The sequence below is a fragment of the Lissotriton vulgaris genome, chromosome 5 (assembly GCF_964263255.1).
Source record: "Lissotriton vulgaris chromosome 5, aLisVul1.2, whole genome shotgun sequence".
Lineage (NCBI taxonomy): Eukaryota > Metazoa > Chordata > Amphibia > Caudata > Salamandridae > Lissotriton > Lissotriton vulgaris.
Genome location: NC_141693.1, coordinates 1161824701 through 1161848377, shown reverse-complemented (window position 1 = coordinate 1161848377; position 23677 = coordinate 1161824701). Strand labels below are relative to the sequence as shown.

The 23677-nt window shown below is 45.2% G+C and overlaps 1 protein-coding gene across 1 annotated transcript in view; it reads left to right on the top strand.

Moving 5' to 3' along the window:
* Window positions 1-23677, top strand: part of FAM204A (family with sequence similarity 204 member A) — a 450793-nt gene that overhangs the window by 96481 nt on the left and 330635 nt on the right. Inside the window, exon 4 of the mRNA XM_086920295.1 lies at window positions 2303-2402. Within this exon, the coding sequence (XP_086776421.1) occupies window positions 2303-2402 (100 nt within the window). The remainder of the gene's footprint in view (window positions 1-2302; window positions 2403-23677) is intronic.

The following is a 23677-nucleotide window of genomic DNA, read 5'->3' as shown; positions in this document are numbered from 1 at the left end:
AGGGGATGCGGATCACCGCATTAAATGCGCGAGGGTCACACTTGTTGCGTGACGCTTGGCAGGACTGATTATCTAGGCTGCTTCCATGCGGGTGTAAGCGGGAAACAACGCAGCCCACAGCTGCCTCAATCTGGCTGCGGCCTCCGTGCCACACTGCATTTCCCACCAGCAGGCGGAGCCGGAAGGCCCCGGGGTCACCGAACACAAGGAGCACTTCAAGGTCTCTGGATCCAACCTCCACCCAGTCCTCTGTCCGCAGGGCACTAGGGAGCAGCGCTGCACTCAGACTCCCAGAACGGTCTCACGTAGCAGCAGAAGGCACCGCTATTCTGCGGTCAGGGCCGACAGGGCACTTCCGCCACGGCCCACATCGCACCAGGCTCCCACAGCACTCCGGGCTCCAGCAGCTCCTCGGTCCCCCAATCCAGCCCAGGGGTTCCCTATTGGCTGTAGCTGGTTGCTTCACCTCGCCACAGTGGGCTTGCAATCATATAATGGCAAGATTCTTCAGGATTGAATTGCTGGGCTGGGACCTCTTGTCTACAGCTGCCAGTCAGCCACACCCCCATACATGGGATTACTACTAAGGAGTGTCTAGTGTTGATTACTTTGACACCTGCAATTAAAGTGGTCAAGAACATTCTAGAAACATTTAATAACTAGTGTGGCAGGAGAAGACCGGATACTCATTAAAGTGACCAGTTACTTAAATATGGTGACATAACTAACATTTTAGGTAGCCAGTTGATCGTGCATGCAAATTCAGGGAAGGCTCATGGTCTTCCTAGTTCCATATAAAGTCTTAATATATGTTGAGCTTACCGTACATTTCAGAGTTATACGTTGCGGCCCTTAGCCCTTTCTGCTTTGTATGGTTTTCTGGTGAGGGTATTTGCAAGGTTACTAAATCTTCTGATGTTTTCAGTAAAGAATCCTTTGGGTGCCAACCTATTTATCGGGAAAATTCAGCCATCAGAGAAGCACGATGCAAAGTGCATGATAACATTTATTGGGTACATAATTGTTTTCTTTCTTCACCTTTAGAGATGTAACCTTGGGTTTTGCAGCATAGTTTGTCATATCCTTAGCCCAAAAGTACTACCTAAACTAGTCTAAAACACGGAGGACATTTTATGCAGAAAGTGTAAAGTAACCAATATTGAAGTGCAAACCAAAGAGCAATAATCCACACAACTTTACCTATCGTATGAGCGAATTGATCCTACATTTTCAACAAAACATGAAGTCATGTGTCAGTGCGCTGAGCCTTCCACCCATGTACGTGTAAGACTAAGCAACCCTGAACAGTTCCTTGAATCAATTGGCCTTAGAATTGAAAGGCTTTGCTTTCATTGACCAATCCCCTGAGGTGTACAGGCCTGTGAGTAAAAGCATCTACTCCTCATTACATCTGCCTCACTAATCCGATTCGCGTGCAAGCTCCAGTTTGCACCTAAATCAAGTATGATAACCTGGGTTGTCATAACACACCCTTGCGTGATTTTTTGCAATGTTTGTGGGCAGATGCTGCACATTCAAAGTGTATGCACATTGGAACAAAGTGAAGCAGGCCCCCATTCCAAGGTGGGAAACTTGGAATGATGTGGCAATTGCACACCTAGTAAACACTTTACCAACCAAGGGTTTTGCAAAGGGCCTTATCATGGCTCCTGTGCTACTAAGGATGGTAGTAGAGTCATGACTAAGCAGTCTGTATCAGTGTGAAAATTCCCTGAGCCTTCTTGTCGTTTCTGAATTGCTGCATACAGTCTAAGTGACTCAGCCTTATTAAGGGACGCTCTGTACCGACTTAAAACGCTAAGACATCCATGTCCACATTTGCTAAAAATACCCATGTGCTAAATTTCTGTACCCAGTCAGTCATGAAGGTGACACGCTTTTCAATTCGGGGTCAGATCACCTTCCTCCAAAATTTAGCTCCCAGGAATTGAAGCAGTGTTACAGTACCCCATTTACACAGGATATCCATTCAAGTATGTGAGCAAATCTATCTTAGTAACAGTTGCCTGAACTGAGATGTTAGAGTGAAATGGCCTGTGCGCCTCCGCACTAATCCACTGAGCCATCTATTCGTCGGGGTTGGTGTGTATATGCCTGTGTTAATCCTCAGAGACATACAGTCTGATGAACAAACGATGCTATGCATTCCAGTGAAAGTCCTCTGAGCCGTCTACTCATAGAGATGAGACTGTTCTGCTGTTGGGGCAGTCCTTTAAGCCACCTTTCTGTCTGGTTTATTAGGTCTGTAATTCCTTCGTAACTATTCTATTTATTCTTGCAGCCAACCATCAAAAGATGATGCCCCCATGGAGGAGCTCAAGCAGTTCTTTGGCATAAATGACCGATTTGAACCACCTGTGACCAACAAGATTCTTCAAAAGGTGATAATGCTAGTATTTCAAGTTTTTCTTTTTGTTGTTCATCGCACAAACTCGCTTCGCACACCAGAGCATTTGAGCTCCTTCTTGACTTTTAATGTCATGTTATGCACTGATGAATGTTTGGATAAAATGTATACATCATTATTCATTTTTGATTTGTAAAGTAAAATACACACTAAATTAGGTCATTGATATACTTTGGTGAATACGACATACGAAAATAGCACAGAAACAACGACTTTGAAAGTCAAATGGAAAAAATAAGTGCAAAGGACCTGAAACAGTTAATTAGTGTACCTGTCAAGTGAATTATAAACAAGAACAACACCCCCATATCTATTCTCCGGAAAGCCCTGCCTGCCAGAGATGTAGGTAATGCCCTTTGTCTAATACTGTAGGGAACTCGACACTCCAGTCAAGACATACAGAGTTCGAATGTCACACAAAGACTTACAGTCCATTATGAAGGGCCTGATTCAGAGTTTGACTGGCACAAATGTGACAAATACCCCATCTGCCCTAGGATGTTATGCACTTGTAATCAGGTAAAAGGGATATCAGCCACATCTGTGGCTGAATACCTGTCCGCCAAACTCTAAATCAGTCCCTTCATCTAATTTTATGCAGAACATCAGCTTTAACTAGGCAGATTGCACAGTTTGCTATACATTCGATTGAAATCAATCTGGGAATCCAGCTCTTTAAATAAGATACAATTAGAACATGTATTCTTTCATATGTTTTATTCTTCAACCTCCAGTCTCCTTTTCAGTTGCTGGCATAGCTGACTTTAATGCACATTGTTTGGGTATTCATGCTATTAAGGGAAGAAAAATGTAATAACTAATTTTGTCTAATTTATTTGCCTAGAATAAAATGTAAGCTAGTCTGATATAAATGTTATTATAATAAAGGGGACACTAACCACATGCAGAAGGAGCATTTAATGTAAATTACATGTACAATATAGAATCCTGTGTTTCTTTAAATCTTAACTTTTAATGGACTACAATCCAAAAATGCAATCAATTAAACCAAACAAGAAGAGCAAGACTAAAATGTAGGCAGCACAAATATATTCCCTATTTCCATCTCATGATGCCATAATACTTTGACTGCCCTATTGACATGTATGTACGTACAAACATGTACCTAGAGCACCCTTCTGGCTTACATGTACATATCTTGGACCTGAGCCACAAATCTTTATCGAGCTCTCCCTTCAGAGTATCTGGCACAGGAATGTGCAGGTACCCAGGTAGTCAAAATCTTAATACTAAACAATTTGATATTGTAGTGGTTTGTTAACCACAATTATTTCTTGTGTTTTTGTTTCTAAAACCACCTAAGTGCAATATAGTAGATCATTTTGTTATGTTATGTTATGTTATGTTATGTTATGTTATGTTATGTTATGTTATGTTATGTTATTTATATTTCTATAGCGCACAGCTGCCAAAGGGGCGTCCTGGCGCTTTGACAGACACTATAACATAACACACAATTAAAGAAAAAGGCAGCTAATCAGACACGGGAAACAGGAAAGTTTTAATCGCCTGCCTGAAGGCGATCAAGTCTTCAAGAGCTCGGATGTGTACCGGGAGCGAGTTCCATAAACCTGCCGCAAGCACCCTAAAGGAGCGGCCACCCATTCTGCTCAGTTTAAAGCGTGGACAGACTGCCAGGTGAAGCCCCTCCGATCTCAAGGATCTCAGAGGAGTATAGGGCGTGAGTAGGTTGGCAAGTGCCGGCGGCGAAGAAGATTTCAAAATTTTAAAGGCCAGGCACAGCGCTTTGAACTTGATTCGCTGTCTGACCGGAAGCCAATGTAAGGCCATGATGGTACCAGACACTGAACAATGTCTGGGGAGGCCCACAATGGCCCATGCCGCGGCGTTTTGCACCCTTTGGAGCCTAGAGGCCTCCGCTTGATTCACCCCTAGCATCAGCGAGCTGCCGTAGTCCAGCCGAGATAGAATTGAGGCCTGGACCACAAGCTGTCTGGTAGGGGGATCAAAATACTTTAAAACCGGCCTTATTCCCCGCAGAATGCCATAGCACGTGGCAGCCACCTTCTTAGTATGGTCCATGAAGGTGAGCGCAGAGTCCAACCAGATACCTAAATTTCTCACTCCAGATGCTGGAATAGGAGTGACACCCAACTCTGATGGCCACCACTGGTTACCCCATAGCTCAGCGTGCTTCCCTAGTACCAACACCTCCGTTTTGGTGGCATTCAACTGAAGGCAGTTGGTGCGAAGCCAGCTTGCTACTGCACAAGACCCGCTCGGAATCTGGGGGGCCTCCACCTCAGGGTCTCCACTAAGTGTCACCGCTAGCTGTGTGTCGTCCGCATATGAGGCCATCGTTAGACCCCACTGTTTGACGACATCAGCCAACGGTTTCACATAGAGGTTGAACATTGTAGGGCTCAACGAGGATCCCTGTGGGACCCCCAGCTCCAGGGAATAAGTGGCGGATTGGCCTGGTGATATAGCCACTTTAAAGGATCGATCCGATAGAAAAGATCAAAACCACTGGAGAGCGACGTCAGTCACTCCAGCCTCCTGTAAGCGTTGGATCAGTATATGGTGGGACACAGTATCGAAAGCAGCGCTTAGATCTAATAGTAAAAGCGCTGCAGTACGACCTGAGTCCAGTACCTGGCGGAGATGTTCCGTGATGTAAAGTAATGCCGTCTCGGTACTGTGTCCCGACCGGAAGCCGTTCTGACTGGGATCCAATATCTGGTTGCGAGCCAGATGCTCAGACAGAACAGAGTTGACGTGGGCTTCTGTTACTTTGGCTATCCAAGGCAACAGGGATATAGGTCGATAGTTTTCTGGCAACCGGGGGTCAGAGTTGGCTTTTTTTAGTATAGGAGTAACCACTGCCTGTTTCCATGCCGTGGGTACCGTTCCGTTGGACAATGACATATTGATAAGATTCAATATGGGGTCTCGGCACAGCGGGGAAAGTGTGTTGATAAAGGCTGGCTTTAACGGGTCCAAAGGCGAACCTGACTTGACCCTGAGGCTAAGCCTGTCAAAGGTCTCAATAGTCAATTCTGGTAGCATAGCGAGGGTCTCATATCCCACCGTATCGGGGTCGATAGCCTCTCGATTCTGGTGGTGTGTGTCAAAACCTTGGTAGATTTTTTTCACTTTCTCCACAAAAAAGGAGGCCAGATTATCACAGTGGGAGTCTGTGCAGATCACCTCTGAGGTGGATCTATTTTTCATAAGGTCCTTCAGGACCTTAAAGATCAGTTTTGATGGATTAGGGCTGGTAGCAAATTCCTGAGCGTAAAATGCGGCTCGTGTTCTGCAAATAGCTCTATGGTAGAGCTTCAGCTCAGTAAAATACCGAGTTTTCAGAGCAGGGTCATAAGATCTTCTCCATTCCCTCTCTGTTTTTCGGCAAGATTTTTTCAGTTCTGCGAGAGACTCATTATACCAAAGACTGGGTGTTTTTGTCCGGCCTTTCGACCACCGCAGAGGTATAAGAGAATCCAGGGCATCGGTGATTCAAGCGCAGAACTGTTGGTAGCCTTGTTCCACATTAATAAAAGTGCTCAAAGGTTTCTGTTCCAATATACTATAGAACTCTTCAAGTCTAAGCTTATGCCAAAGCCTTTTTAGAATAGGCCTGTCCGCCGATATAAAAGGCTTATCGTGGACCGGACAAAAGGCTTCCACCAGCAGATGATCAGTCCACCCCATCAGCCTCGGATCTGACAACCTCACCCCCTCAAGTGTGGAAAAAAAGGGGTCCAGAATATGGCCCCCTGAGTGGGTCGGAAGGGTAACGAGCTGAGTGAGTTGAAGAGCTTCAAGATCCGCCAGCAGAGTGCTCACGGTAGTGGATGACCCATTATCAAAATGGATATTAAGGTCCCCCAAGATGTTGAAATTGGCACAACCGAGCGCTATAGGGCTGACCATATCGGCCAGCGAGGACCTGAAGACAAAATCATTGCCGGGAGGTCGGTAAATGAGCATACCGCTGAAAGTGAATTGATGGCTAAAGGCAACTTTGAAAATAGCACTTTCGCATGCAGGTAGTCCCAACAGTTTCCATTCAGCCGGAAAGCAGGATTTGACTGCCATAGCGATACCACCTCCTCTTGTGGTCCTATTGGAAGTAAAGACGGTATAGTTCTGAGGGAAAGCAAGATTCAATATAGCAGAATCAGAGTCCTGAAGCCAGGTTTCTGTCATTAGAAAGACATCGGGATCATCTTTCTCAATCAGTTCATAAATGAACTGGTGGTGCTTTACCAGAGATCTAACGTTTAAGCACCAAAAACGAAGATCTCGAGATGCAACACACTTTCGTGTGACAGGAATAGCGTCTTCCAAGGAACGGATTTTAGTGGGGCTCTTAAGTGACCAGCCTTTACAGGCACAGCTATAAGGGCCGACTAATGGGTCCACAGGCTTGCAAACACATCCTCTGGACATTTGCCCTATGGCCAACAGCTCTGACCGTGTGTAAAACAACATACCTGCCAGAAACAGCAAAGCAACACCGCGACGAGAAACAGAGCCTGCCCCACCTCGCGCTGCCTCGACGCGGACGAGCGCAGACGGGCAGGACTCTGACACGACTCCGGCTAAGCGACGGCGTCCTCACCTGCGCGTCCCGCTGCGCGGGAGAGGGGAGCTTTAAGTAGGGCCACCAATCCTAGCGCGAGGACGCTCCAAGATGGCGCCCGAAGCTAAAATCACAGCCCTACCCAAAATGGCGCCCACAGTGAACCACCCCCGGGATCCAGGCCCGTCAAAACGGCGGTGAGGGAGCCAATTATATGCAGAATGACGAAGGGGGCAAGACCTTGCTAAAAACAGGGGAGAAGTGCAGCAAAATAAAATTAAATCAATATCACAAAATCAGGAAGGTTAAAAAGCGAAGCGCCAACAGCAGCGCCAGCAACAGCGTGTGCGCAGTAAAATAAGCGTCTGTCAAGGCTGCCTCGAAACGGAGGTCCGCCTTAAGTAGGGCCACCAATCCTAGCGCGAGCGCGAGGACGCTCCAAGATGGCGCCCGAAGCTAAAATCACAGCCCTACCCAAAATGGCGCCCACAGTGAACCACCCCCGGGATCCAGGCCCGCCAAAACGGCGGTGAGGGAGCCAATTATATGCAGAATGAGGAAGGGGGCAAGACCCTGCTAAAAACAGGGGAGAAGTGCAGCAAAGAAAGGTTTGGACACAGGCTGTTGGTTGAAGCTTGTGTCCGTTGTTTCAATGATTTCCAGGTAAGGTTCATATGCAAATCTCATTTAGTTGGGTGGCCAGTACAGAGATCCTAAGACATAGAGATATATTTGTACTAAATTCTCTTTTTAAAAATACAGATATACAGCCATACTTTGGATTGACATGCCTCCTTGGTGAATGTTGGGGCTGCTGTGAGTTTCACTGTTAAGCATCAGTAAATGGGAGTGTTAGTTATTTTGCACATTCCCTAAGTTTGATGGCATGCTCCGAAGTCCATGCACAAAGAGAGAAAAAGCGTTAAAAAGTCACTCTTGCCGTGGGTTTAATGGCTGGCCAAGGGTATAACTGCTCCTTAGATGATGATGGATGAATCAATTAAACAAACAGTATCCAGACAGTCCAATTAACAATGGATTGAAAAAATGAACAAAGATAAACCTTGGAAAGGGGAAAAATAAGCCACGATGAGTAGCGGACTTTCTATGACCTTAATAAAGGTTGTACTCCTGGAGTAAACAAGTAGGACAGACATCTATCTGCAACTAAAGCTAAAGGGTAGGATTAAGTATATCAGAGGAGCATCTGTCCTTGGTGAAAATTTTACTTTCAGGCTTCGAGCCCAGTACATTTCTTTCTCCACAAAAGTGCTGATTTGCCTCAAAAATTAAGAAAGATTTGAATTTGAATTTCTTATTGTTCTGGTGCATTCCAAGTCTGCTCACAAGAGTTCAAGTATTTCCCGTTTCTGTGGGTCCCTAAAGAAATCTTTCTTGCCCTCATAATTTCACAATGTAGAGCATTGCCCAATCACAGAAAACTAGGAAGAACTTTCTTAAAAATATAGACAGGGCATGTACTATGACTTAGAACTGCTGTGTTATTCCCCAAGTAATGGCAATATAGCACAATTGAATCTGCTGAAATAGTTGCCCAAATTTGCTCAAATGGTAATTCTTCTTATACAAAGATTTGTACTAATAATAGTTATGACGATCAATTTTACATATCATATCCACATATGTTAATCAAGGCCCATGGGCAGAAGATCGGATTGAATTCTAGGTCTTCCTGCTTTGATCTCCAAGATCGTCACTCACAGATTAAATGATACAACTGTACATCGAAAATAAAATTGTTTCTGTGAAATACAGTACCTTAGAAATGACCTCTTTGTATAGCATTAAAGCCTCCCATCTGTTGATATTATTCAGTTATTTTGATGAATTTGGACTTTATAGTATCTCTGTAAGATGCATCTCTAGGAGGACAATTGCAGTACATATACAAATGTTTAATTAATCCGTATCTGCCTCCTCTGCTTGTACTAAGTCTCTCTTTTTGTGAGCGTCTACAAATCAGATTGTCAAGATTATCATATTTTACAATAGCATGAACCATGTCAAAGGGGCAGGATCTAGGTTTAGCCACTTGAAAATGAAATATACAAGTTACATAATAGAGGACACAGGGTAATCTGTTGTTGTGATAATTCTTGTTTTAAATTGGTTAGCAGTTGCCTGAGCCAGCAGACAGAATATGAAAAGCTTTTATAAAACAAATGCTTTCACTTTAAATCGAAGTTGGATTTCCAATATGTGTGAATATCCTTTAGCTTCCAGCATTCACAACAAGTTTTTGTTTCCCAACTACCAGATGGTATATGGGGCTTTGCTATTGGAGCTCCTCCCTTTTTCTGGTAGTGTCATTTATTCTTTCTCCTTTATAAAGAGGGTGAGTTTTTTCGTGTTTTTGATTTTGATTAACTAAATTGGAAGAACGTGTTTCCCTTTGACATACATGCTGTTCACAATTGTTTGTGCTTGAGCCACAGTCATCTGGTGCAGCCACGTCTCTGCTGGACTTTGCTAAACAATGGGACAGAAGTTATTGCATATATGTAAGTGGGACTCTGTGCCAGGTGTGGCCACAGAGAGGACAATACCTAGCCGTTCAAGTAAATTAATTTCCTCACTCATTCCAGGACCTGCTACCTCTAATTCCAATTGGTGGAAATCCCTGGGTTCAGGTGCATAATAGTACCTCTTGGAGGAAAAGCAGTGAGTTGGAAGGCCGGAACTCCTTTGGTACTGACAACATGTTCATACCTGATCTGTTAAAAAATCAGAGAGGTGTGCTCGCGTATTGGAACTTCAACAGTCAGGCTTGATGTATCTTCATTTGAGCAGACTCCAAGAGCCAAATCCACCAAAGAGGTTGATGAGCCTTTGGATTGAATGTGTTACCTTTCATGGTCCTTTTACAAGTACATCAGTAGTGTGGGTACCTGTGTGCTATGCTTAGACATCAACAATCCTAAAAACTCCAATCCAACCATTTATTCAATGTCCATTTCAAAGTAGTACAGAGCTACACTTTTACACATCAAACAAGCACCAATTCTGGAGATTCTACTTTTTATGTTAAGAAACACTTGGGAATAAAAAAGATAGGAAAGGGGGCAAAGGAGGAATGCAAATCTGTATCATTATAAAGATTATAGTGCTAATTTCAAGCATTGGTCCTGATGATATCTCTAGGATAAACTCAAAAAATACTCTGAAACCCAACATTGGCTTTCAGCCTTCTGTTTGTCCCGTGCTACAGCAATTAATCAGTCAGTAGTAAAGGAGCTTATGACCCCTTTTCAGTACTCTTTCTGTGATTTGGGTTTTACACCTTTGGACCAGTCTGCATTTCTTTGTTCAGTACCACCATAGCCCTCCTCACAACTTCTTTCAGGGACCACCTATCTTGACAACCTTCCAGGTGCCCAGAACTGTTGTGTTGCACCTTTATGAAATTAACGTAAAACAGTTATTTTGGCAATGTGTTACCTTTTGAAGGATTGCACCTTCTCAGAAGTCTTGTTCAAAGATGGACGAAACTCGATTACTCTTTGCTCTGACAAGCAAGATACCTAAAGCGTTTGTCCAGTTAGTAATTCTCTTTCAGTTGTTTGACCTGGCTTACTAAATTGTGGACAATATTCCTATGCAAGACCACATCATTGCGCTGTTCTTCTGATTCCGATACTGAACAGCGGTCTGTGCAGCCTGCTAATCGAATTCCTTCTCTGGCTCTAAAGGTACGACGTACCCAAAATTCTCCTTTGGAACATCTCTCAAGATTGGCCCCATCTTTCCTTTACAGCTGTTTCTTGGAATGGTGTCAATCAATTCAAAACTTCATTCAACTTAATTATAAAAGCAAAGTTTATATCAGCCCGCTGAGCAGCACAGTCCAAAGCGTAGGGATATCTCTCAGGGGTGATTCAGGCGCTATACAAAACCCATAACTAAATATAGTTGGATCAAATCAACAGTTATACAATTAAACTGTTAAAACTAAATAAGATCCTAATTTAAGACCAATCAATTCATAAATACCCCAGTGATTGTCTTATTTTTATTGCATGCCAAATATATGACGAAATGCTGGTACAGGCTACTAGTGTTTATAATTGTTGTAGGAAAATCAGTGTCTGTTTACATTGTCTACAGTTATTTTCTTTTAGTAGGGGTTTATTAAAAAAACGTTCTAAGGACAGTATAAAACCACAAGAAACATAAAATGCAAAATCCCATGCCGCCAATCAGCATTTGTCAAAAACTCTTGACTAGTCATTACTATGCCGGAAAGTGCAATACCATATTCAGTCTAAATCAGGTTACGACTTACTTTTGCTATTTTTATTTGATGCCAGATAAGGTTGCAAGCCAGACTCTGTAGACAATCCAGCGTGTACCATATAGGTCGCTTTATGTCTGATAAGTAACAATCTTTTCTCTTCAGAGCATTGAAGAGAGGTCTTACCCACCTGGGAGAGGAGCTCTGGTTCATCAAAGTTTTCTGGTCTCTGAGTCCTATCATAGTGTCCTGGCATTCTGAATCTACAGAATGTGGGTTGCGTGAAGGGATGGTCCTCCTGTATCAATCTATTTAAATGTGCCTCTGGTATTATCCATACTTAAGCCACAAGAGATGGGGCTGCAATCCTATAAAATCTTTGATATATGGTAGCCCCAGTTCATTGTGGCATAGGGGCAAATGCAGCTGAAGAGTACTGGCAAAAGTCTCCTCAAACATGCATTTTCTGATACCTGTAACTTAGCCACATTTGCATAACCCCATATCCTTGCCCCGTAGTGGCCATTAAAATGCACTTTGCTGATTCATCATACAGAGTTCTTTTATGGGTTTCAACCCCACCTTAAAAGAGAATTCAAACAGCGCAGTAGTGGACTTTATATATTGGTCATTTCTCATGTTGACTTGTTGCTGCCAAGTGCAGGGTGAATTGAAGATAATTCCCAGGTATGAGAATGCCTTGATTTGTTTCAGGTGACACCTTGGATGCTGATTCGTCAACGTGTGAGTATAACTGACCAACAAGTCATAAATCATTTATTAGAATTAACTTTCAAGTTCAGATCTCTCTTATATGAGGCAAATGTATCCAGTAAGATTTGGAGACCGTTTGGGGTGTGTTCCCTCAAGACGGCAACATCTGCATATAGGAGGGCAGAAATGCGTTGGGGACCTATCTGGGACATGTCTCTGCATCTCTCAACCAACCCTCCCTTTTTAAGTTGTCAATATAGATGGTAAAAGGAAACTGTGCAACGACCCAGTCCTGCCTTCCCTTTCTAGCTATGCAGAATTCCTCTAAAGACTCTCTGTTCAATTCCATACTTCACGCTGGCTCTGGTCCCCAGGTAGATGTCTGTGGTTATATTTAGGATATGCATGTCCACCCCATGGCCTACATCAAAGGCCATAGTTTGCTATGAGAAATGTGATCAAAGGCTCATGACCGATCCTTGAAGCCCAAATAAATTGAGCCTTTTTTCGGCTGTATATTTTGTAGTTAATACGTTGAGGCGCTGTTCCACAGTGCCTATTCCCCTTCTAAATTCATATTGAATGTCTGCCAAGATGTGTTTGTCTTCCGCCCATTTTTCCAGCCTTCCTAAAAGAACTCTACCCAACACCTCAACCAAGACATCCAAGGGGGAGATTGAACGATAGCAACTAGAGTCACTGCAGTTGCTTTTCTTAAGGGTAGGTACAATTGATGACTTAAACCAGGTGTTCGGTTTCAGTGTGTTACACACTGCTTTCAAAACATTTGTCATGAGTGGCCCCCCAAAAATAATATTAGCCATAAAGACATCAGATGATCCCATTAGGGCTTTAGAATTAGGGCATTTATTCATTGAAGTAACTACCTCTTGCAAGGTTAGCTCTAAGGTCGTAGCTTCACTTAAAAGGCGAGGGAAAGTTTATATAAACCTCTTCCTCAGTGTTGCTGCTCTCATCCCGACTTACAGTTGCATAGTTGCCACTAAACTAAGAAGACCCCTCATGGGAGATTTATTACTTGCCAAAAGGCTAGGTTATCCTTACTTATCTTGACTGGCTGCCACTAAAATGGCCCAGGACTCCTCCTTAACAGTTTTTCCCTCTGAGCCAGTGTGCATTTATAGCAATGCACTTAGCAAGCTCCTCCTGTGATTCATGGTTTTTTTTCAGTGCTTTTTCCCACATAGCGGTGGACTTAATGTTATTATGGTCAAACCATCCTCTCACCTTTCTGCCCCTTACAGTAGATGGCCCGGGGAGTTGTCCTATAATGTAGCTTGATATTTCCGCAAAAACATCTCATCCAGGCAAATATCATTTATTTTCCCTTATTAACTTTGAAAGGAACCCATCACGATTCACCCGGACCCACTTAATAAGAGGGGTTTTCTTACTAATCACCATGATAGCTCTCACATCTTTATGGCACCTTCTCCGGGCTTGCCATAAAACAGCACAATCTGTTGACTTTGTAAGTGATGGTCACTAAGACAAATTCCATGCGTATTAAAATTCTGAATATATGAACCCACATAGTTCAACACTAATAGGAAATCAATGATACTCTCCTCTTCTGAGCCTATATAGGTATTGACAAACTGACCTCATGGTCTGCTCATCTCCTTTGCAAGCACAATAATATTTTACAAATGTGATTAATAATACTTCCATACCCTCAAGTGCAAAGTGTGCTTACCCATTTCCTTCTGTGTCACAGATAGCACATATTTCCCTGGGTAGGTGTTGACATAAGTGGACATTGAATTCTCCTCTTCAAAGCAAATATAATTAATGTCCCTCCTTACTGTTTAGTAGATTTAGCTCTTTATCTAGTCTACATAAAACATCGGTTTCCACCCGACTAAAGACATTATAGAACATTGTACCATGCAAGAGCCTTTAGAATACTCCAGACCCTCAATTTCATGAAATGGGTCACCGGCCAAATATTTATAAACCTGCCTTTTGATCAGTGTGGATATATAAATAGCTAAACCTCCTTTGACCCTTCCTGAGTTTGCACATACCACAGGCACATGAAATGTCATGTATACATTTATATGGAAGGGTTATAAGGCTCATGTCTCTTGGAGACAAAGAATGGGATATTCTTTAATATAATCTTTGTCAGAGTAATCATTGCTGCGGTTAAAATACCACATTGAAGGCCATTACCATCAAACTCTTTGGATACCACATAGAGAACGCTTAGGGATGAGCCCTTTATGGGCAAGGAGACCTATCTGCACAAAATTCTGTTACAGTGGACTATGTATTTATTTGTGAATTTATTTATTTAAGAAGTGGAAAATCGTACTAACATGTCTCCCGGTAGCCTCTTCCAAGAACTATGGGAAAAGCAATGGAATCTGAAATATAGAAAGAATAACAGAGCAGGGTGATCCAGTCAAGCTAGGGGACTGAATGACTAATCGATGAAGGGGATAACTCTTACTGGGTAGTTAAAGAATGGAAGAGGTTAGGGCTTGGGCCCTTTGGAGAATGGGGGAATGGGTCCTACGCATAAGTACTGAAAGCATCTTCGAAAAGGAAGATTTTGCAGTCTTGCCTAATTGATGATAGCTCCTTTGACCTCTCAATGCAGGGTCAAGATTGTTCCAGAAGGAAGGGGATCTTCCTCCTCCTCTTCCTCCTTCGTTTGGGCTTCTGAGCTAACATGGAATGAGTTGTAATGTATTGGAAGACCTTAGGTCATGGGCATGGTACGTCATAACTTGAACTTTATCCTCTGTTGTACAGAAAGTCATTAAAGCCCTTCATTACATGTGTGTTGGACACACACTTTTTTAAGGTTGAGGCTTGTTTTTGTTACCAAATTTTAGGTTCTTTGTAGGTTATAGATGTGAGGTTTTAGAAGATAAGCATGAATTGCAGTTTCTAGTTATGAAATTTTGGGAGACATGCATAGATACTATTGTAGCTGTCTGCCGTTTGGAGTATTACCACTCTTATCTAATAGAGCCTATATAGGATCCACTCCAGCGCGCTGACGTCCGTTCTTTTCTTTGCGCGCCAGTCAATGCAGATCCGGAGAAGAGCTACCTCATAGCCATTTTTTTACTAAACTATTTTTGACTTTTGTTTAAGTCTTTTTGAGGTTTTTCCTCCTGTTGTGGCGGGAAGGACGGCTCAAAGCACTGCCGCACCTGTCACCGGTCTCTGCCGACGAGTAACCTGCACCTTGCATGCGCCTGGTGCCTTGAGTGCGACCACAACCTGAAGGCATGCACTGATTGCAGCACCATGAACCCCAAGGTCTTGAGGGTGCTCCCTCAAACTCCTGGCAGATTGTCTTGCGACGATTGAGGTCTCGGTTGAGAGGAAGGTCCCAGGAGCAGTCACTGAGTCCAAGATCCTCGTCACACTCAAAGGTGTTGGGTCAGTTAGGTAAGTCACACCACCACAAGAAGACGACGAGATGAGGGAGCGTCCAGAATAGAGGCCAGGCTACGTGGTTGATTCAGAAAAGGGAGTGGTGATGGACAGAGTATCTGAATTAAACAGAACACTCATACCCAGTCAACAGATCAGGGCTTGATCCATCACCGTTTTTTAGCTCACTGCACCATCCCAGCTCAGAACCTGGCTATATGCAAATTAGTCTGTCCCTGTCCCAGTGCATCATGGGAACAGGGTAGACCAAACTACCAAGCCAATTCTTAAACTGGGAAGGAAACAAGCTTCCGGGGACCGGTTTCTGGCATTACAGCCGTCTTCGGCCCGGCTTGCTTGAATCCTGATGGTGCAATGAGCAAGGGACTCACATCTGAGTATACCCTTCCACGCTTATGGTGGACAAAACGATTCAGAAAAGGGGGTGGTGATGGACAGAGTATCTGAATTAAACAGAACACTCATACCCAGTCAACAGATCAGGGCTTGATCCATCACCGTTTTTTAGCTCACTGCACCATCCCAGCTCAGAACCTGGCTATATGCAAATTAGTCTGTCCCTGTCCCAGTGCATCATGGGAACAGGGTAGACCAAACTACCAAGCCAATTCTTATACTGGGAAGGAAACAAGCTTCCGGGGACCGGTTTCTGGCATTACAGCCGTCTTCGGCCCGGCTTGCTTGAATCCTGATGGTGCAATGAGCAAGGGACTCACATCTGAGTATACCCTTCCACGCTTATGGTGGACAAAACGATTCAGAAAAGGGGGTGGTGATGGACAGAGTATCTGAATTAAACAGAACACTCATACCCAGTCAACAGATCAGGGCTTGATCCATCACCGTTTTTTAGCTCACTGCACCATCCCAGCTCAGAACCTGGCTATATGCAAATTAGTCTGTCCCTGTCCCAGTGCATCATGGGAACAGGGTAGACCAAACTACCAAGCCAATTCTTTTACTGGGAAGGAAACAAGCTTCCGGGGACCGGTTTCTGGCATTACAGCCGTCTTCGGCCCGGCTTGCTTGAATCCTGATGGTGCAATGAGCAAGGGACTCACATCTGAGTATACCCTTCCACGCTTATGGTGGACAAAACGATTCAGAAAAGGGGGTGGTGATGGACAGAGTATCTGAATTAAACAGAACACTCATACCCAGTCAACAGATCAGGGCTTGATCCATCACCGTTTTTTAGCTCACTGCACCATCCCAGCTCAGAACCTGGCTATATGCAAATTAGTCTTTCCCTGTCCCAGTGCATCATGGGAACAGGGTAGACCAAACTACCAAGCCAATTCTTATACTGGGAAGGAAACAAGCTTCCGGGGACCGGTTTCTGGCATTACAGCCGTCTTCGGCCCGGCTTGCTTGAATCCTGATGGTGCAATGAGCAAGGGACTCACATCTGAGTATACCCTTCCACGCTTATGGTGGACAAAACGATTCAGAAAAGGGGGTGGTGATGGACAGAGTATCTGAATTAAACAGAACACTCATACCCAGTCAACAGATCAGGGCTTGATCCATCACCGTTTTTTTTAGCTCACTGCACCATCCCAGCTCAGAACCTGGCTATATGCAAATTAGTCTGTCCCTGTCCCAGTGCATCATGGGAACAGGGTAGACCAAACTACCAAGCCAATTCTTATACTGGGAAGGAAACAAGCTTCCGGGGACCGGTTTCTGGCATTACAGCCGTCTTCGGCCCGGCTTGCTTGAATCCTGATGGTGCAATGAGCAAGGGACTCACATCTGAGTATACCCTTCCACGCTTATGGTGGACAAAACGATTCAGAAAAGGGGGTGGTGATGGACAGAGTATCTGAATTAAACAGAACACTCATACCCAGTCAACAGATCAGGGCTTGATCCATCACCGTTTTTTAGCTCACTGCACCATCCCAGCTCAGAACCTGGCTATATGCAAATTAGTCTGTCCCTGTCACAGTGCATCATGGGAACAGGGTAGACCAAACTACCAAGCCAATTCTTATACTGGGAAGGAAACAAGCTTCCGGGGACCGGTTTCTGGCATTACAGCCATCTTCGGCCCGGCTTGCTTGAATCCTGATGGTGCAATGAGCAAGGGACTCACATCTGAGTATACCCTTCCACGCTTATGGTGGACAAAACGATTCAGAAAAGGGGGTGGTGATGGACAGAGTATCTGAATTAAACAGAACACTCATACCCAGTCAACAGATCAGGGCTTGATCCATCACCGTTTTTTAGCTCACTGCACCATCCCAGCTCAGAACCTGGCTATATGCAAATTAGTCTGTCCCTGTCCCAGTGCATCATGGGAACAGGGTAGACCAAACTACCAAGCCAATTCTTATACTGGGAAGGAAACAAGCTTCCGGGGACCGGTTTCTGGCATTACAGCCGTCTTCGGCCCGGCTTGCTTGAATCCTGATGGTGCAATGAGCAAGGGACTCACATCTGAGTATACCCTTCCACGCTTATGGTGGACAAAACGATTCAGAAAAGGGGGTGGTGATGGACAGAGTATCTGAATTAAACAGAACACTCATACCCAGTCAACAGATCAGGGCTTGATCCATCACCGTTTTTTTTAGCTCACTGCACCATCCCAGCTCAGAACCTGGCTATATGCAAATTAGTCTGTCCCTGTCCCAGTGCATCATGGGAACAGGGTAGACCAAACTACCAAGCCAATTCTTATACTGGGAAGGAAACAAGCTTCCGGGGACCGGTTTCTGGCATTACAGCCGTCTTCGGCCTGGCTTGCTTGAATCCTGATGGTGCAATGAGCAAGGGACTCACATCTGAGTATACCCTTCCACGCTTATGGTGGACAAAACGATTCAGAAAAGGGGGTGGTGATGGACAGAGTATCTGAATTAAACAGAACACTCATACCCAGTCAACAGATCAGGGCTTGATCCATCACCGTTTTTTAGCTCACTGCACCATCCCAGCTCAGAACCTGGCTATATGCAAATTAGTCTGTCCCTGTCCCAGTGCATCATGGGAACAGGGTAGACCAAACTACCAAGCCAATTCTTATACTGGGAAGGAAACAAGCTTCCGGGGACCGGTTTCTGGCATTACAGCCGTCTTCGGCCCGGCTTGCTTGAATCCTGATGGTGCAATGAGCAAGGGACTCACATCTGAGTATACCCTTCCACGCTTATGGTGGACAAAACGATTCAGAAAAGGGGGTGGTGATGGACAGAGTATCTGAATTAAACAGAACACTCATACCCAGTCAACAGATCAGGGCTTGATCCATCACCGTTTTTTAGCTCACTGCACCATCCCAGCTCAGAACCTGGCTATATGCAAATTAGTCTGTCCCTGTCCCAGTGCATCATGGGAACAGGGTAGACCAAACTACCAAGCCAATTCTTATACTGGGAAGGAAACAAGCTTCCGGGGACCGGTTTCTGGCATTACAGCCGTCTTCGGCCCGGCTTGCTTGAATCCTGATGGTGCAATGAGCAAGGGACTCACATCTGAGTATACCCTTCCACGCTTATGGTGGACAAAACGATTCAGAAAAGGGGGTGGTGATGGACAGAGTATCTGAATTAAACAGAACACTCATACCCAGTCAACAGATCAGGGCTTGATCCATCACCGTTTTTTAGCTCACTGCACCATCCCAGCTCAGAACCTGGCTATATGCAAATTAGTCTGTCCCTGTCCCAGTGCATCATGGGAACAGGGTAGACCAAACTACCAAGCCAATTCTTATACTGGGAAGGAAACAAGCTTCCGGGGACCGGTTTCTGGCATTACAGCCGTCTTCGGCCCGGCTTGCTTGAATCCTGATGGTGCAATGAGCAAGGGACTCACATCTGAGTATACCCTTCCACGCTTATGGTGGACAAAACGATTCAGAAAAGGGGGTGGTGATGGACAGAGTATCTGAATTAAACAGAACACTCATACCCAGTCAACAGATAAGGGCTTGATCCATCACCGTTTTTTAGCTCACTGCACCATCCCAGCTCAGAACATGGCTATATGCAAATTAGTCTGTCCCTGTCCCAGTGCATCATGGGAACAGGGTAGACCAAACTACCAAGCCAATTCTTATACTGGGAAGGAAACAAGCTTCCGGGGACCGGTTTCTGGCTACGTGGTTGAGACAGCAGCTGGGCCACCTCCACACCCCAGAGTTTCCAGGGAGCCGGAGCGCCCCCGCCCAGCTAAGAGAATTCTATGAGGCCATGCTCCTCATATTTGGGCATCCCGTTTCATCTGCCATGGCTTCAGGCCCGAGGGATCAGCAGGGGCCCCTTTTGGTTCCGTACTTGTTAAGTTCATGATACAATGTGGGCTAGACACGACCGACTCGCTGGGCAGAGCAGTTTCTTCGACAGTGGATTAACGACGATGAGCCTGATTGAGAACAACCGGCTCTCCTGGGATGTCCAAGCATCACTTATGGAAATGCCCTTTATGGCTCCTGTCTTTTTAGTGACAAGGTGGCTTGAGCGCTGGAGCGCTTTAGGGACAGCAGGACAACGGCCAGGTCCTTGGGCATTTTAATGGCCCCACACAACCCCCAATCCGCCTTTCGCTTCTTTTGTAGCTACGAAGGGGTTTCCAGCCATGTCCATATCCCCCAGCCTCTGCGCCGCGCACGCTTCTCAGCCTCTGCATGGCTAAGGACGCGGGCCATGCGGGTCGGGCAGTCAATGGTTGGCTCAGTCCACAGCCTCCCGCAGCCTCCAAACCCTCCAAATCTGTCCTCTAACCATCTTGGGCACCCAGGGAATCCCAGGATTCGTAATCACCTGCCCATAACATTGGACAGATGGACATTGGACAGATGGATTTTGCAGATCGTTTGAAGGGGGTACACCCTCCTCTTCGTAACTGCCCCTCCCCCTCGTAACTACCCCTCCCCCTCGTAACTACCCCTCCCCCTATGCCATCAGCTTGCAACAGTTTTCCTCTTCTCTTTTTCACCAGGAAGTGACTGCTCTCTTGGCCAAGGGATCCATAGAGAGGGTGCAGACGCCAGAAGTAGGTTGTGGCTGCTATTCTTCTACTTTCTGGTGCCTAAAAAGGTTGGAGGCATTCGTCCTATAATAGACCTGCGCCCTCTCAATTTCTTCATTAAGAAGAAGTTCAAAATCATCACCCTAGCTCAGGTCCTGTCTGCCCTCGACCTGGGAGACTGGATGGTTGCCTTGGACTTGCAGGATGCATAATTTCATATCTCCATTCAGCCCACCCACAGGTGTTACCTGTGGTTCAAGGTGGGCCATGAGCATTTTCAGTTTGCCATGTTTCCCTTTGGCCTCACCAGTGCCCTTTGGGTGTTCAACAAAGTGATGGCGGTGGATGCAGCTCATCTGCGGAGATCAGGGTGCTAATCTTCCCCTACCTCGACGACTGCCTGTTGAAGGTGGGCTCTTCCCCAGGATGTCGTCTCCCACCTCCAGACCATGGTGGACCTCCTGCACTCTCTGGGGTTCACTGTGAACATGCTGAAGTCGAACCTGACTCCCTCTAGATTCTCCCTTTCATCAGAGCCGTTCTGGACACAGTGCAGTTTCGGGTTTATCCTCTCGAACGACGAGTCCTGGATATTCCAGCTATGATATTGAGTTTTAGCCTCTATATGAGATTTCTGTGAGACTGACTTTGAGGCTCCTGTGCCTCATGTCCTCCTGCATCATGCTTGTGACACAGGCCTGCTGGCATATGTCTGCTCTTTAATGGAATCTGAAGTTCCAGTGGGCACAGCATCAGGGGAATCTCTTTGACATGGTCCAATTATCGGAGGGAACTGCAGTGGTAGCTTAGGATTGGATAGGATATTTATTTGTAAAGCGCTTGAATGCCGTGGCGTATTGGCGCTGGGTGGATATGTGGGGAGACTGGGCCACCTAGCTCCAGAGATTTAGATTGAAGAAAACAGCCAATTCTTTCGCGATTTCCTGAAGATCAACTGGTTGGATTGGAGTTGCATTATAGGTGGCAATTGATTCCATAACTTAGCTGCACAATGAGAGAGTGTCCGACACCCCCACCTTACTCTACGGATTTTTGGGGTGTGGATGAGGCCTGTGTTTGTGGATCTGAGGGTTCTTATGGGAGAATACCATTAGAACACCTTCTGGATCTCATCAGAGACCCCTCCACATAGAGCTTTGTGCACCAGACAGAGGGCTTGAAATTCCACTCTTTGCTGGACAGGGAGCCAATGTAGCATCCTTCTGCCGGCCGAGGTGGAATGGCCTTTCGGAATGTTTAACAACAGTCGGGCAGCTGCATTTTGCAAAGATAGTAGTTTCCTCCTCAGACTTGTTGTTACCCATAAAGAGCGCATTACAGTAGTCTAATTTTGAAAGAAAGATCGCTACTACAACCATTTCTTGAAGTTCTTGCGGGATGAAGGGAAAAATCTTCAGCAGACTTTTTAGAAGAAAGAAGCAAGAGGAGGTCAAACTGTTGACCTGGACTGAAAAGTTGAGCTGATCATCAAAGATCACTCCAAGGTTCCTGACTTTCTTGGATGGACGGGGACATTCACCCACCTCAGACAGCCACCAGGTGTTGTTCCAGAGTGAAGGGCGTTTGCCGAACTCCAGGACTTCATTGTTTATTTTAAGAAAATTTCCACTCATCCAGCTCATAATTTCCGTCAGACATGCATGAAACCTGCAAGCCATGGTCTCTGGTTGTTTGAATATCAATAATATGACCTGGGAATTATCCGCATACGAGATCAGGGTCAATCTGTGCTTCCTAATAAGACTAGCCAGTGGGGCAACATAAATATTGAGGAGCGTTGTTGACAAAGCGGAGCCTTGTGGTACTCCGCACGGGAGATGGAAGGTGTCGGAATGAAGGCTATACCAGTGGATGTTCTGCACCCTTCGTACTAGGAAGGAGGAGAGAAGGGCCAGAGCGGCATTCTCAATTCCCATGCCGCTGCCCTAACACCGCATGGTTTACGGAGTCAAATGCTGCTGATAGGTCTAGGAGAATGAGTACCGCTCTGCCCCCCTTATCCATCACCTTCGGTATCTCCTCAGGGGCCATTATCAGGGCCGTTTCGGTAGAGTGACGCGGCCTGAAGCCATGCTGTGTCAGATCAAGCAAGTTGTTGAATTCTAGGTATTGTGTTAACTCCTTGTTCTCTTCCAGGAGATCCTCATCAAAGTCATAAGCATTAGAATATTCCCGCCCATGCGCGGGACCCCGGAAACAATATATTATATGTGCCCCACATATACATATACATATATATATAAATATATATATATATAAAAATAAGCAATTGCAGCCAAATAAAACAGTAGAGCTGGAATATGCTGTGAAGAATTTCCACCATACATTTGTATTAGCATTAGGAACATGAGAAACAACACCAATGCTTGTTTAGAAACTGTTTTAATGCTTAGAAAGCAGCAGAAATTCTTATAACACGCTGTAAGCATATACAGCTCCCAGGCTGCATTGCAAATACCCAGTCTAAAAAGACTGAAAAGCTAACCTGTAGCTGCATGTACTAGAACTGACGCTGTGCCTTTAAGGCACCTCTGCCCCTAGCTTCCCATCATGCCTCAGGGGTTACAGTTAGGTCAGTTGTTCTTTCCGGCTCCTTCAGGAAGGACCCTGGATACACAGCTCCACATTTTTCTGCCTTTTTCAGTCAGAAAATCTTCAAAAGAACAATTTTTTGATTTACTTTGACTTTTAACATCAGGGTCAAGTAAATAACTGCTTAGCAGTCGATTTTTTGTGAGGTTTTCCTGTCAGGATGCCCTCATTATTTCATGATTGCCCTTCTTGTGGCCACAAGAAGGCAAAAACGGACTCTCATGAGGTCTGTATTTTATGCTTGCCAGAGGATCATGATCCTAAAGACTGTTCACATTGTAAAAATCTGTCTGACAGAACTCTTAAAGACAGAGAGAGGAACAGGCTCTATGGTCTGGCAAGAGATCCATGAGGGGAAGATCTACAGAGAGGAAGAGTTCAAAGAGACCCAGAACTCCCTCCAAAGGCAAGTCAGAGCGCCCATCAACCTCAGCACCGGGCTCGGCGCTGAAAAAACAGCATCTGATGGACAGTTCGAGAGAAAAAGCTCAGTCGACGTCGGGACCGGCGTCGATGAGGAAATCGTCGTCGAAAAGAAGTTCACCGACGTCGAAGAAAGCTCCGCCGTCGTCAACTAGGCGACGATCGGCGTCGAGAGAAGCCATGAGATCGCCGTCGACGAGAACATCGGCGTCAAGACATAAGTCAACTCCGCCGCCGTCAACCAGGCGACGGTCGGCGTCGA